The sequence below is a fragment of the Caretta caretta genome, chromosome 3 (genome assembly GCF_965140235.1).
Source record: "Caretta caretta isolate rCarCar2 chromosome 3, rCarCar1.hap1, whole genome shotgun sequence".
Classification (NCBI taxonomy): Eukaryota; Metazoa; Chordata; order Testudines; family Cheloniidae; genus Caretta; species Caretta caretta.
The window spans coordinates 39658947-39672561 of NC_134208.1; the positions used below are offsets into that span (position 1 = coordinate 39658947).

The 13615-nt window shown below is 39.8% G+C and overlaps 1 protein-coding gene across 6 annotated transcripts in view; it reads left to right on the top strand.

Annotated features, from left to right (window-relative positions):
• The window catches only part of SH3YL1 (SH3 and SYLF domain containing 1), a 158325-nt gene that overhangs the window by 89169 nt on the left and 55541 nt on the right, over nucleotides 1–13615 (top strand). Inside the window, exon 10 of one of the 6 annotated variants that reach the window (XM_048845369.2) lies at nucleotides 5259–5791. The exons of the other annotated variants lie outside the window; for them this stretch is intronic. Coding sequence (XP_048701326.1) covers nucleotides 5259–5314 — 56 coding nt within the window. The 3' untranslated portion in view covers nucleotides 5315–5791. Of the gene's footprint in view, nucleotides 1–5258; nucleotides 5792–13615 lie in introns of those variants that run through there. 6 annotated transcript variants of the gene reach the window in all.

Sequence of the window (13615 nt, forward strand, 5' to 3'; positions counted from 1 at the left end):
GTTACATAGAATCATAGAAGATTAGGGTTGGAAGAGACCTCAGGAGGTCATCTAGTCCAACCCCCTGCTCAAAGCAGGACCAATACCAACTAAATCATCCTAGCCAGGGCTTTGTCAAGCTGGGCCTTAAAACCTCTAAGGATGGAGATTCCACCACCTCCTTAGGTAACCCATTCCAGTGCTTCACCTAGTGAAATAGTTTTCTTAATATCCAAGCTAGACCTCCCCTACTGCAACTTGAGACCATTGTTCCTTGTTCTGTCATCTGCCACCACTGAGAACAGCCTAGCTCCATCCTCTTTGGAACCCCCCTTCAGGTAGTTGAAGGCAGCTATCAAATCCCCCCTCACTCTTCTCTTCTGCAGACTAAATAAACCCAGTTCCCTCACTTCTCCTCATAAGTTGTGTGCCCCATCCCACTGATCATTTTCACTGCCCTCCGCTAGACTCTCTCCAATTTGTCCATATCCTTTCTGTAGTGGGGGCCCCAAAACTGGATGCAATACTCCAGATATGGCCTCACCAGTGCAGAACAGAGGGGAATAATCACTTCCCTCGATCTTCTGGCAACGCTCCTACTAATGCAGCCCAATATGCCATTAGCCTTGTTGTAACAAGGGCACACTGTTGACTAATATCCAGCTTCTCATCCACTGTAATCCCCAGGTCCTTTTCTGCAGAACAGTCCCCAGCCTGTAGCAGTGCATGGGATTCTTCTGTCCTAAGTCCAGGACTCTGCACTTGTCCTTGTTGAACCTCATTAGATTTCTTTTGGCCCAATCCTCCAAAATTTGTCTAGGTCACTCTGGATTCTATCCCTACCCTCCAGCATATCTACCTCTCCCACCCACTTTGTGTCATCCGCAAACTTGCTGAGGGTGCAATCCATCCCATCAAACTGATCATTAATGAAGATTTTGAACAAAAACGGCCCCAGGACAGACTCCTGAGGCACTCCACTTGATACCGGCTGCCAACTAGACATGGAGCCTTTGATCACTACCCGTTGAGTCTAATGATCTAGCCAGATTTCTATCCATCTTATAGTCCATTCATCCAGCCGATACTTCTTTAACTTGCTGGCAAGCATACTGTGGGAGACGGTATCAAAAGCTTTGCTAAAGTCAAGGTATATCATGTACACTACTTTCCCCATATCCACAGAGCCAGTTATCTCATTATAGAAGGCAATCAGGTTGGTCAGGCTTGACTTGCCCTTGGTAAATCCATGTTTACTGTTCCTGATCACCGTCTTCTCCAAGTGTTTCAAAATTGATTCCTTGAGGACCTGCTCTATGATTTTTCCAGGGACTGAGGTGAGTCTGACTTGTCTGTAGTTCCCCAGATTCTCCTTCTTCCCTTTTTTAAAGACGGGCACTATATTTGTCTTTTTCCAATCATCCGGGACCTCCCATGATTGCCACGAGTTTTCAAAGATAATGGCCAATGTTTCTGCAATCACATCAGCCAACTCTCTCTCAACCCTTGGATGCATGACATCCGGCCCCATGGATTTGTGCTTTTCTAAATAGTCCTTAACCTGTTCTTTTACCACTGAGGGCTGCTCACCTTCTCCTCATACTGTGCTGCCCAGTGCAGCAGTGTGGGAGCTGACCTTGTCTGTGAAGACCAAGGCAAAAAAAGGATTGAGTGCTTCAGCTTTTTCCAGATCTGTCACTAGCTTGCCTCCCCCATTCAGTAAGGGTCCCACACTTTCCCTGACCACCTTCTTGTTGCTAAACATACCTGTAGAAACCCTTCTTGTTACCCTTCACATCCCTTCCTAGCTGCAACTCCAGTTGTGCTTTGGCCTTCCTGATTGCACCCCTGCATGCTCGAGCAATATTTTTATACTCCTCTCTAGTCATATATCTGAGCTTCCACTTCTTATAAGCTTCCTTTTTGTGTTTAAGCTCACCCGAAGATTTCTCTGTTAAACCAAGCTGGTCGCCTGCCATGTTTGCTGTTCTTTCTGCACATCGGGATGGTTTGTTCCTGCGCCTTCAATAAGGCTTCTTTAAAATACAACCAGCTCTCCTGGACTCCTTTTCATAGAATCATAGAAGATTAGGGTTGGGGGAGACCTCAGGAGGTCATCTAGTCCAACCCCCTGCTCAAAGCAAGACCCACACCAACTAAATCATCCCAGCCAGGGCTTTGTCTAGCTGGGCCCATACAAACTCTAAGGATGGAGGTTCCACCACCACCCTAGGTAACCCATTCCACGGCTTCACCACCCTCCTAGTGAAACAGTGTTTCCTAATATCCAACCTACACCTCCTCCACTGCAGCTTGAGACCACTGCTTCTTGTTCTGTCATCTGCCATCACTGAGAACAGTTGAGCTCCATCCTCTTTGGAACCCCTCTTCAGGTAGTTGAAGGCTGCTATCAAATCCCCCCTCACTCTTCTCTTCTGCAGACTAAATAAACCCAATTCCCTCAGCCTCTCCTCATAAGTCATGTGCCCCAGCCCCCTGATCATTTTTGTTGCCCTCTGCTGGAGTCTCTCCAAATTGTCCACATTCTTTCTGTAGTGGGGGCCCCAAAACTGGACGCAATACTCCAGATGTGGCCTCACCAGTGCCAAATAGAGGGGAATAATCACTTCCCTCAGTCTGCTGGCAATGCTCTTACGAATGCAGTCCAATATGCCATTAGCCTTCTTGGTAACAAGGGCACACTACTGACTCATATCCAGCTTCTCATCCACTGTTATCCCCAGGTCCGTTTCTGCAGAACTGCTGTTTAGTTCCCCTCATATTAGCCTCCCAGGCAATCCTGCCCATCAGTTCCCTGAGGGAGTCAAAGTCTGCTTTTCTGAAGTCCAGGGTCCGTATTCTGCTGCTCTCCTTTCTTCCTTTTGTCAGAATCCTGAACTCGACCATCTCATGGTCACTGCTGCCCAGGTTGCCACCCACTTCTACTTTCTCTACCGATTCTTCCTGTTTGTGAGCAGCAGGTCAAGAGGAGCATTGGCCCTGGTTGGTTCCTCCAACACTTGCACCAGGAAGTTGTCCCCAACACTCTCCAATAACTTCTTGGATTGTCTGTGCACTGCTGTATTGTTCTCCCAGTAGATGTCAGGGTGATTGAAGTCCCCCATGAAAACCAGGGCCTGTGATCTGGAAACTTCTGTTAGTTGTCTGAAGAAAGCCTCGTCTACCTCATCCTCCTGGTCTGGTGGTCTATAGCAGATGCCCGCCATGACATCACCCTTGTTGCTCTCACCTCTAAACTTAACCCAAAGACACTCAACACGCTTTTCTCCAGTTTCATACTGGAGCTCTGAGCAATTATACTGCTCTCTTACATACAGAGCAAATGCTTAAACATTACTTTATAATATGGGATACAGATATTGTAAGTAGGAATAATACATGTAGCATCCTACAAGCATTCCATAAAGTCTAAACAATAAACACATTTGTTATAACTCTAATATTTATTTTGATAGTGCTAACAAACAGGTAAATGGGACTGGTTTCCAGCTGTGCATTTGTAAGTGTTCAATAAGGGAGAATCCAGGTTTTCATGACAGTGTGTTCCAATGGTTAATTAATCACCCTAACTATTCAAAATAAAGCACACATTTTTAATGAATTTATCTGGTTTCAGATTCCAGCTATTGGTTCTTTTTATGCCTTTCTCCTCTAGATTAAGATCCATTTAGTTTCCAGGATTTTCTCCCGTTGAAGATGCTGGAATCAAGTCACCCTTCAGTCTTCTTTTTGATAAAATAAACAGACTGAGCTTTAAGTCTGTCAATGAAAGGCATATTCTTTGGTCCTCAAATAAATGTGGATCTTTTCTGTCCCCTCTCCAATTTTTCACCATTATTTTAAAATATGGGCACCAGAACTGGACACAATATTCCAGTATAGATTTTACCAATGACACGTACTGAAGTAAAATCACTTTCATCCTTACTACTCCCTTGTTTATACATCCAAGGATTTAGCTCTTTTTGCTGTAGCATTGCACTGGGAGATTATGTTCAGTTGTTTGTCCACTATGACCCCAAAATTGTTTTTAATCCTTTTGCTCTCCAGAATATTGTCCCCCATTCTGTAAGTATGGCCTGAATTCTTTGTTCCTAGAGTATGACCTTGCCTTTGGTTGTATTAAATCCAAATTGTTCTGTATGACTGCCCTGTCCTCATCATTATTTATTACTTCACCAATCTTTGTCATCCACAGACTTTATCAGCAGTAATTTTTATTTACTTCCAGATCATTAATAAAATGACTGTATAGCATTGCGTCTTCAACAAATCCCTTCAGAAACCTCATTAGAAATACCCCAGTCAATGATGATTCCCCATTGACAACTTTTTTGAGGTTTTATTTGTATTAGTGTAGTGCTTAAGAGCCCTAGTCATGATCTAGGCACTGTACAAAAACAGAACATGGCCATGGCCCAAAGATCTTACAATATAGGCCTTCAAGGGACCTCCTGTGTCACTAAATCCAGTCCTTTGCTTTCTCAGGCAATCCCATCATATAATTCCATTCATAAATTTATCAAGCTCCATCTTAAAACTAGTTAGGCTGTTTAGCCCCACTACTCATATCAGAAAGCCTTTCCAGACCCTCACTCCTCTGATGATTAGAAACCTAATTTCCAGACTAAATATATTCGTGTCCAGTTTGTACCCATTTGTTCTTGTGCCAACATTGTCCTTTATATTAAAAAGCCCTTCTCCCTCCCTGGTGTGTTCTCCTCTCCTCCCTCTTCAATGTATTTCTAGAGAGCAATCAGATTCCCCGTTAGCCTTCATTTTTCTAGGCTAAACAAGCCAAGCTCTTTTAGTCTCCTCTAATAGGATAGGCTCTCCATTCCCCTGATCATTCTAATAGCCCTTCTCTGCACCTGCTCCAGTTTGAATTCATCTTTCTTAAACATGGGTGACCAGAATTGTACACTGTATTCCAAATGAGGTCTCACAAGAGCCTTGCACAATGGCATTAATATACTTCCTGTCTCTATTGTAAATACCTCACCTGATACATCCTAGGATCACATTTGCTTTTATTTTTATGGCCACATTACACTGATGGCTCATTGTCATCCTGTGATTGACTAATATCCCCAGGTCTTTCTCCTCCATTTTCATTTCCAGCTGATGAGCCACCAGTTTATAGCATATTTTTGTTAGTCCCTAAATGCATGAACTTGCACTTAACGCTATTAAATTTCATCCTGTTTCTGTTACTCAAGTCCTCTGGGTCATCCAAGTCTGTTTTTATAATATTACAGTCTTCCTCTGTATTGATGATGCCTCCCAGCTTCGTGTCATCAGCAAATTTTATTAGCACTTTCCTACTTGGTGTTGTCAGTGAAAAAATTAAGATCAGCAACTCAGCAACAAAGAAATCAGAGAGATCTGATCTTGATGAAGATGAAGTCAAGTCAGTGGCCCTTTTGGTGAGTGGGCAAGTTGAACCAAGGCTGCAGGTTGAATTAAGAGGTGATGGCAAGGAAATGTGTATCTAAGAGTTGGCTGGATCATCAATATGGAAGTTGATGTCTCAGAGAGTAAGTGTGGAAGATTGCGTGGAGAAGAAGAGAGACCAGGAGTTGAAATCAGAAAGACTGACTGATTGGGAGGAGTTGGGGGAATGCTAGATGACTGCAAGCCCAGGTAACACTACAAGAAGAGCAATGCATACTGCAACAGGAGCACGTAGAGAAAGACAAGGAAATAAAGGAGGTATGTCAGAAAAGTAAGAAAGAGTTGCTTGACAAAAAAGCAAGAGAAACCAAAGAAGCATCAGTGAGAAGTGACTCTAAGGCAGGGGTTCCCAAACTTGGAAGCAGTGGCCCGGCCTGTGCTGCTTCCCGCAGCTCCCATTGGCCAGGAACAGTGAAACCATGGCCACTGGGAGCTGCAAGCGGCCATACCTCAGGTAAACAAGCGGACGCTCAGGTAAACAAAGTGTCTCACAGCCCGCCAAGGTCTTACCCTGAACAAGCTGCGAACCAAGTTTGGGAACCCCTGCTCTAAGGACACATCTTCACTACGGAGTTATATCGGTGCTGCTGCAATTGATGCAGCAGCATCAATGTAGCGGGTCTGGTGAAGACATGCTAAATTGATGGGAGAGCGCTCTCCCATCAATTTCTGTACCCCACCCCTTCGAGAAAATGAAGGTAAGTTGATGAGAGAGTGTCTCTCATTGACACAGCGCGTTATAGATACTGCGGTAGGTGGATCTAGATATGTCGACTTTAGCTATGTTGTTCACGTAACTGAAGTAGTGTAACTTAGATCGATTTGCTGTGGTAGTGTAGACAAGACCAAAGAAACTCTTTCAGTTGTAAAAGCAATTGTCAGTATCATCCCAGAGTTACAGTGGTATTGGAAAAGAGAAGGATGGAAAATTAACAATGAAAGCAGAACAAAAGAAACAAGGGTGAGGACATTTTAATGACATGCTCAACCAACTAGAGCCAACAATTCCAATTAATGGATGAAAAGTAGGTGAAGAATTGAACATTTCACTGTTAGAAATTTCAGAAACAGAAATAGGATTCTGTTTGATTCTTTTCAAGATCATTGCTGAAATGTATAAAGCTGGTGAGGAAACAGTGGAACATGAAATACATAAACTGTGTAATATTGTTTAGGAGAAAGAACCCTGCCCAGAGGATTAGAAGAAAGGTGTGATCTGTAAATTACCAAAGAAAGTCACCCAACTGGTGTGCGATAATTGGCAAGAAATAATACTACTTTCATGTCCCAGAAAGGTGTTCTACAGCATACTGTGGAACAGAATAAAACTGGTAATAGATGTAATGAGCAAGCAGGCTTTAGACCAAAAAGATCATGTGTAGCTCACATCATTACCTGAGACAATTGATTGAGAAATGACTCGTATACCAGAGAAGGTCAGGGTTGGGACAAATGTCTCCAGAGGTGAGGAGGGAGTGGATGTGAGATCTGGATTTGTGTTGGTGGAAGGACTGGGGAAATTGGTTTGGAGAAGAAAGAGGAGAAGGTAGAGCTTGTGGGGGCTGTAGACTGTTGATGGTAATAAGAATGAGGGAAGGAAGAGGATGACAAATGGTATAAGGCAGAAGAGGGGTGTGGTGAGAGCCATAGGAGAGTGCCAGATAGACAAGTTTACTGTCAGCCAGTACTTAATCCATCTAATATGTGCTTTATTGATATTGTATAATATTATATTTTAATCAGAATGTTGTGCAGTACTAAATCAAAGTTACTTAACCTCTTAATCTGTTTCCCCTCTGTAAAATAGAAAGCATACTTACTATTTTAAAGGGATATTTGTGAAGTTTACATAAGTATTATAAAGTGCAGTCAGTGTGAAAATTATTAAATTCACAGCATGATTCAGTGACAGAAGAGAGATTAGAATTCAAGAACTCCCAGCCCTAAATTCAATTCACTAGACCATCATGTTTGAAGAATTTTTTTCTTTGTCTGTTTCTTTGCTTAGCAGCCTTTCACTAGTCTCTGAAATCCCAGATTTGATGCGGGATCAATATGTATTTTAAAGTCCATATGTTGTGAGTATGCAAAGACACACATGGCTTTAATGTCTCCTTTAACGTGTGTCTCAGGAAGTTCACTGGCAGCATACAAGGTTCCCAAACTACAAGTTAGTTTTATAATCCGTTGCCCCACACTGTCTGATACTAATCAATGCTCATTAAGGCCAACAGAAACCAACAAATCTGGAGTTTGTAGGCCTACCTGTTTCTAAGGGCTTGTCTTCACTACCGGGGAGATCGACACTGCTGGAATCGATTCAGCGGGTGTCAATTTAGCAGGTATAGTGAAGACCAGCTAAATCAAAGGCAGAGCTCCCCGAGAACAGTAAGGTAAGTCGACTAGAGAATGTCTCCTGTCGATGCAGCGCAGTGAAGACACCAGGGTAAGTCGACCTAAGCTACGTTGACTCGAGCTACGTTATTCACATAGCTGGAGTAGCGTAACTTAGGCCAACTTACCCCAGTAGCGAAGACAAGCCCTGAGACACAAAGTAAAAAAAAGGGGAGGGGGCTTCAGAAGCTTCCCCAAAAGCAAATTACACCTCAGATTTGGAACTCTGGCGTCTCACAAATGACTTGTCTGGTTATCCTGAAACCTTCCAGGAAAACCTCCATTGTCATAAGATCCTGATCATGACTTTACACGTGGATTGGAAAGTTCTGGTATTTACTGTGCTTGGGGTGGTGAAAATCATAATTGCATTTATATTGTGGAAAATAGCTTCTAATCACTGGCATTTAAATTTTGAAAAGCCTGATGAAGAATTACAGTTAGTAGCCACTTGTTCTTTAAATTTACTCTGAACCAATTTTATTTCAAAATCAGCAGCCTTTCTATATTTTTTGTCAAGATCAAGTCTATTCACAGACATCACAGTGTCTGGGATATAGCTGAAATGGTTCTCCTAGGTGATGCTACTGGGCAAATTCAGAGGGAAGACCAAATGTGATGTGGATCTTTGAGAGCACTGTAATTTTTCCATTCACAGATACCTCAAATTACATGTACTGGTGGTGTTGATGAAGTACATTACAAGTTTGATATAGGCAACATTTGTATTTAGAACCTTAGAGACAGTAATACTCTTTTCCCAGAAGTTCCACAGTCCTGAAATTCGAAAGTAGGCTTTCTCCACAAGGGGCTAGATGACACTCTTTTTATTTCACTTGCTCCAGCATTCATTTTTAGCTCACCTATCCTATGTATGACAACACTGGCACTGTCTTGGCAAGTCTCAGAGCTGACTGGGAAGAGATTTAACCAGGGATCCAGTGTTCATCTATTTATTCTCATTCATCTTGTTCCACACTGTAGAAATACTTTCACAGTGACAAAGGCCACCATGGGAGAGACGCAAGTGTCTGCAAATTCTGTGTTGCTGGCAGTCTCCTCACAGGACTTCAGAATTTTGATAGCAAACATGGCTAAGGTCCACTCTACCTAAGTCTTTTGCCTCCTCAAAGCAAAAAATGTCAGGGAGTGCCTGTTTTGCACCAGATTTTGTAGCATGTGATATCTGGAGTTTCACCTTGTATCCTGAGGGGGCATGCCCTTAAGAATTTTCATCTTTACAGAACACAGTCAATTTAGCAGTGTTACTCTGAGAGGAATGGCTTTTTCTCTCTCCGTTCTGGCCCAAGAAATTGTAAATGGTGGCTTCAAATTGTACTAACTAAGATTGGTCAAAATTGAAATGCAGATACATTTGCATGGCAACAGGTGCAGCTTTGATGACTATTTGAGATTTAAGCAGTTTTATCTGGATCAGAAATGTGGTAATCACTATGGTAGAAGACTGGTTTTCTAGAGATCTTAGGGAAAAGTCCAAAACACTTGAAAAATCTAGCATAACTCTTTCTTAAGCTGAGGGAGACACAGGCATTTTGATTAAACAGAATTGTGAATGAGAATTCATAAGTTTAGGTCTGTGCAGTATTCAGAAAGAGGCTGTTAACATGATCAGGATGTACCTATTTATAGAATCAAGGATGGTAGGTATTTCAAAAATGATGGGTCTGAATTTTCTCTCATGCACAATAGAATTATATTGGTTGTAAAAAACTAGTGATCTCAGTGTATTTACTTCTGATTAACATAAGTATGAGAATAGATTTAGGCCTACAGAGTGCTATATAAAAATCGAAACCATGCCATGTATAGTAGGCATATTAACTAGACCTTTTTCTGTCATTCCCCTCTGTTGTTGCTACTCACTGTCTACAATTTACTGTGGAATAGGAGATGTATTGGTTCCATTTAATTTTGTAAATAAATTTGTCATCTCTGTTGTATAATTTCAAGGTGCAGCAGAGCAGACATTTTTGAAATAGGATGATGATTAGCTACTAATAATAATAATTCAGTGAAAGTTGAATCAAATATTTAGTATCACTACTTACTATGTTAATAAAATTATTGCTATTCATAACATTAATTTGTACCTATGTATATAGGCACTTAAATAAGACATATGTCTGTATTTGGGTAAACTGCATATTAAATTGGGACTAAAAAGGAGAATTATGGAAAACGTAATATTATTAGAATAATTAATCTACCCTCGAGGAAAGGACAAATATATGTCAGAATCAAACAGTAGCACTTCATGATGGAAGTAGAAGTGTTCACACACAAACCTATCTTCCTTTTTATAGTAATATGTGGAGCAATTTATAGCAGATTATAACCTGTAAAAGCAACAAGCCAGCTCAAAGTGACTAATAGATATTTGTTTTAGAAGATCCTTACACAGAGGGATAATGTGGCATATCTATCATAAGCCTTAGTGACATGTGTACAAATTTAGTAAACATTCGGGAGTTAACCACTGGAAAGTACTTAGTTTTTAAAGGTTTTATCCAAGCCTGATCTATTTTTGTGGTTTCCTGGCCAGGCTTGTGACATGTTTATATTTAGTTACAGGAATAATAAAAATCCATTTGGTGGTCCCTCAGTATTAATTTTGTTGCCGTTAAGAACTGTATGTTAATACTAATAGCAAAGTAGGAAATCCCAGGAAACTATTTCAGACTCTCTTTAATTTGGGATTCACTTTTACTAGGATCACAGTATTCTTAGGTTGTATGCAGTAAGTCAAATAATCAAATACTGTTTGGCTTATGTTGTGATAAACTGAGCAAAAATATGTAACGTGTGACTCAGTTGGTCATATTGGAGCAAATACCTCATGAACCACATATAATATTCTGAGCTAGCTGATTATAAGATATAAAGAGATTGAGGTCAGGACATGCTAGAATTAGAAAATATGATTCATGAATGTAATGGAAAGCTTGTATTTTGTTAAATATCTGAAGTAAATGCATTTATTCAGGAATCTGAAATTGTGTGCATTTTTAACTTTTGTCTCAGCATTTTTAATAATGTTTTGATTAAAAATATTAAATGGTTACTAGTAAATCACAGCACACATTCCAATACAAGAATATGTTTTGGGAGCAAGGCAGTACTTAATGTATTGTATCTAATTTACAAAAGGTAAAATATGTGAAATTAGTTATGTGGCTCTAGAGAAATCTGATAACATAATATATTAGCTGATTTCTTGTTGTCTGAATTTTGGTTTTGGGGTTTTTTTCAAGCATTTTGGCTAAGTGCCATGTAGTCAGTATATAGTATTTCTTCAGAATATTTATACATGCTAAAATGGCAATTCAGAACTATGTATTGTAGGAGGCTAGTGATGCTTTTTCCTAATCTTTCAAGTAAGGGCAGGAAGAAAGTAAAATTAAAAGTCTACTCTTCACCTAGGAAAGCAGTATTTAAGACTAACTAGACTTCCTTCAGTAATACAGCTGATTAGAAATTTGCCCTAGTCCCAAAAGTATCTCTAATCTTTTGTCACTAGCCCTAGTGTATCTACCCAAATGGCATTTTTTAAATCCATTAAATTGCCAACTACATCAAGAAAAGAGTGTTAAAGATTTTACGTAGGCTGAGATTTTTTGACATTTTTTTCTGAAATCCTAAGAACAACTGTGGATTGTTTCGTTTATCTTTACCACAGGTATTACAATAATATCAACTTTTGCAATAAACTTTTGAGCTTTTAAAAGCTACTTTTGGTATATTTATTCACTTTGCTTTCAACTAAATGAGATACATTAGAAAAGAAATCTTATTTGTAATACTTGAAATAATTGGATTCCTGGGATGCTGTCAATGAGATTGAATTACAGTCTATTACTATAATGAAAAGATCCACAATATTTAGCAGTGATGTTACAGTAATGGAAAAAATAGATTTTAATGCTACTTTAGTGTCAGTATTGCTCTCTGAGTAATTGCTGAAGGTGATCTGAAATGCTATCTTAAAAAATACAAAAAGTTGTTGAATATCCTGGCTAATTAACGGAATGCAAATGTAGACTTAAAACCTACTTATTTGTAAATTTTTAAATGAAGATTTGTAGATTATAATTGAAAATCATTGCTTCACTGAGTTCTGAACTGTGACAGTGGGCGAAATAACTGATACAGATACTGTGGTGATCACGGTATAAGAGCTTATATGGAATAGAAAAAGCAAGACAAGGAATACTCTGGTCAACTGTTCAAGAAGTCATCAGCACTAGTAGGGGAAGCAGTTTTTAACTCCTTGAACTTAGGTCTTAGTAAGTAAATAGCTTTATACTTAATCAGTTTTATAGAATTCTGTTACAATAGAATTATTCAAACAGTTTAAGGCCAGAAGAGATCACTATGGTGATCTGGTCTGGCCTCCTGTATGTCGCAGGCCATAGATAAGATTATTTCAGGGGCAGTTGACCAGAAGGAGTGATATCTCCATATACCATGATGTGATGCTTTTACTTACTCAGCCTGAAGTCACAGCTATACGGCATTGTGAACACACATAAAATTTGCTCTGCATTGTAGCCCCTAGGTCTCTCAGTTATTATGCTTTCCCAAGTTCCTTTCTCCCACAGAATAACAATATTATGCATTAATTTTCTCTGGATGTATTAGCTTGCATTTTTCCATTTTGAATTACTGTTCATGTTCTGCCCATGCTTTTTTCTGTCTGTTTGTACTCTACATCTACCACAGTGCCTGTTTTCCATCTGTTCTCCCTCAGTGTTTTGTACCCTGTCTTCTACTGGATGGAATGTTGGACATGTTTGAATAGGTGTGATTATCACCTTCTAGTGGTTACAGTGCACAGAAGATCTAAATCCTAATACTGGCACATAAGAAAGCATGTTACACTACTAGAAATCTGTGAAAGTCCACATTCTTGCAATAAATGCAATTAATAACACTTGATAACCACTTGAAAATTTTTGCCCATTAGAGCAAAATCAGAAAATGTTGGGCTTTTTGCTAATTCTGTTTTGATACAGAAATTTCTGTTTGCTCAGTAGAATAGGAAATAGTGTGGTTAAAAGATTATGCATGGTATAAGCTTAGTATAACAGGTCTACTTTTGTGAAAATTATTTATTTCTTTGGCACACGAGGGCATAGATTGCTGGTCCCACATTTCCTGTTTTTGTAGGCCACTGTTTGGCTAATGGGGTATTCCACTGCAGCTTTCCTATACCTGGACACTTTGGGATGAGATTGTGTGGTTCAGTGCTCTGCACGGCTCTTATCCCTGATGCTGGAGACACAATTAACTTTGTTTAAACACAAATGTGCATACTAAACATGTGGGCCAGCCATTTGAGTCCTCTTCTCTCATAACACTAGAGGAGGTAGAGGTTAATAACTTGAGTGCTGTTTCTCAAGACTGACTTCAGCAACAAAAACACTATTCACACATACTAAAGGCCATCCAAAAGTCTTGAACAATTGCCCATTAAAAACCTTCAGACTCCTCAAAGAAAACATCTTACTTCAAGACAATCCTGTGTGTGTTGAATTTTGTATTTCTTCTGGTTTAAAACATTCTTTTATTTTTTGTAAAGATTTGAATCCGAGATCATGACTTTAGGTGGAGAATAAGTAGTATTCAAGTTAGTCTCTAGCACTAAAAGAAATGAGGAAAATATTTGACAAGGAAAGCTGTGTGAAACTCAGAGTTTTTGGTACACAGGTCTATGTGCAAATATTTTCTTTATGCTGATTAAAATGAG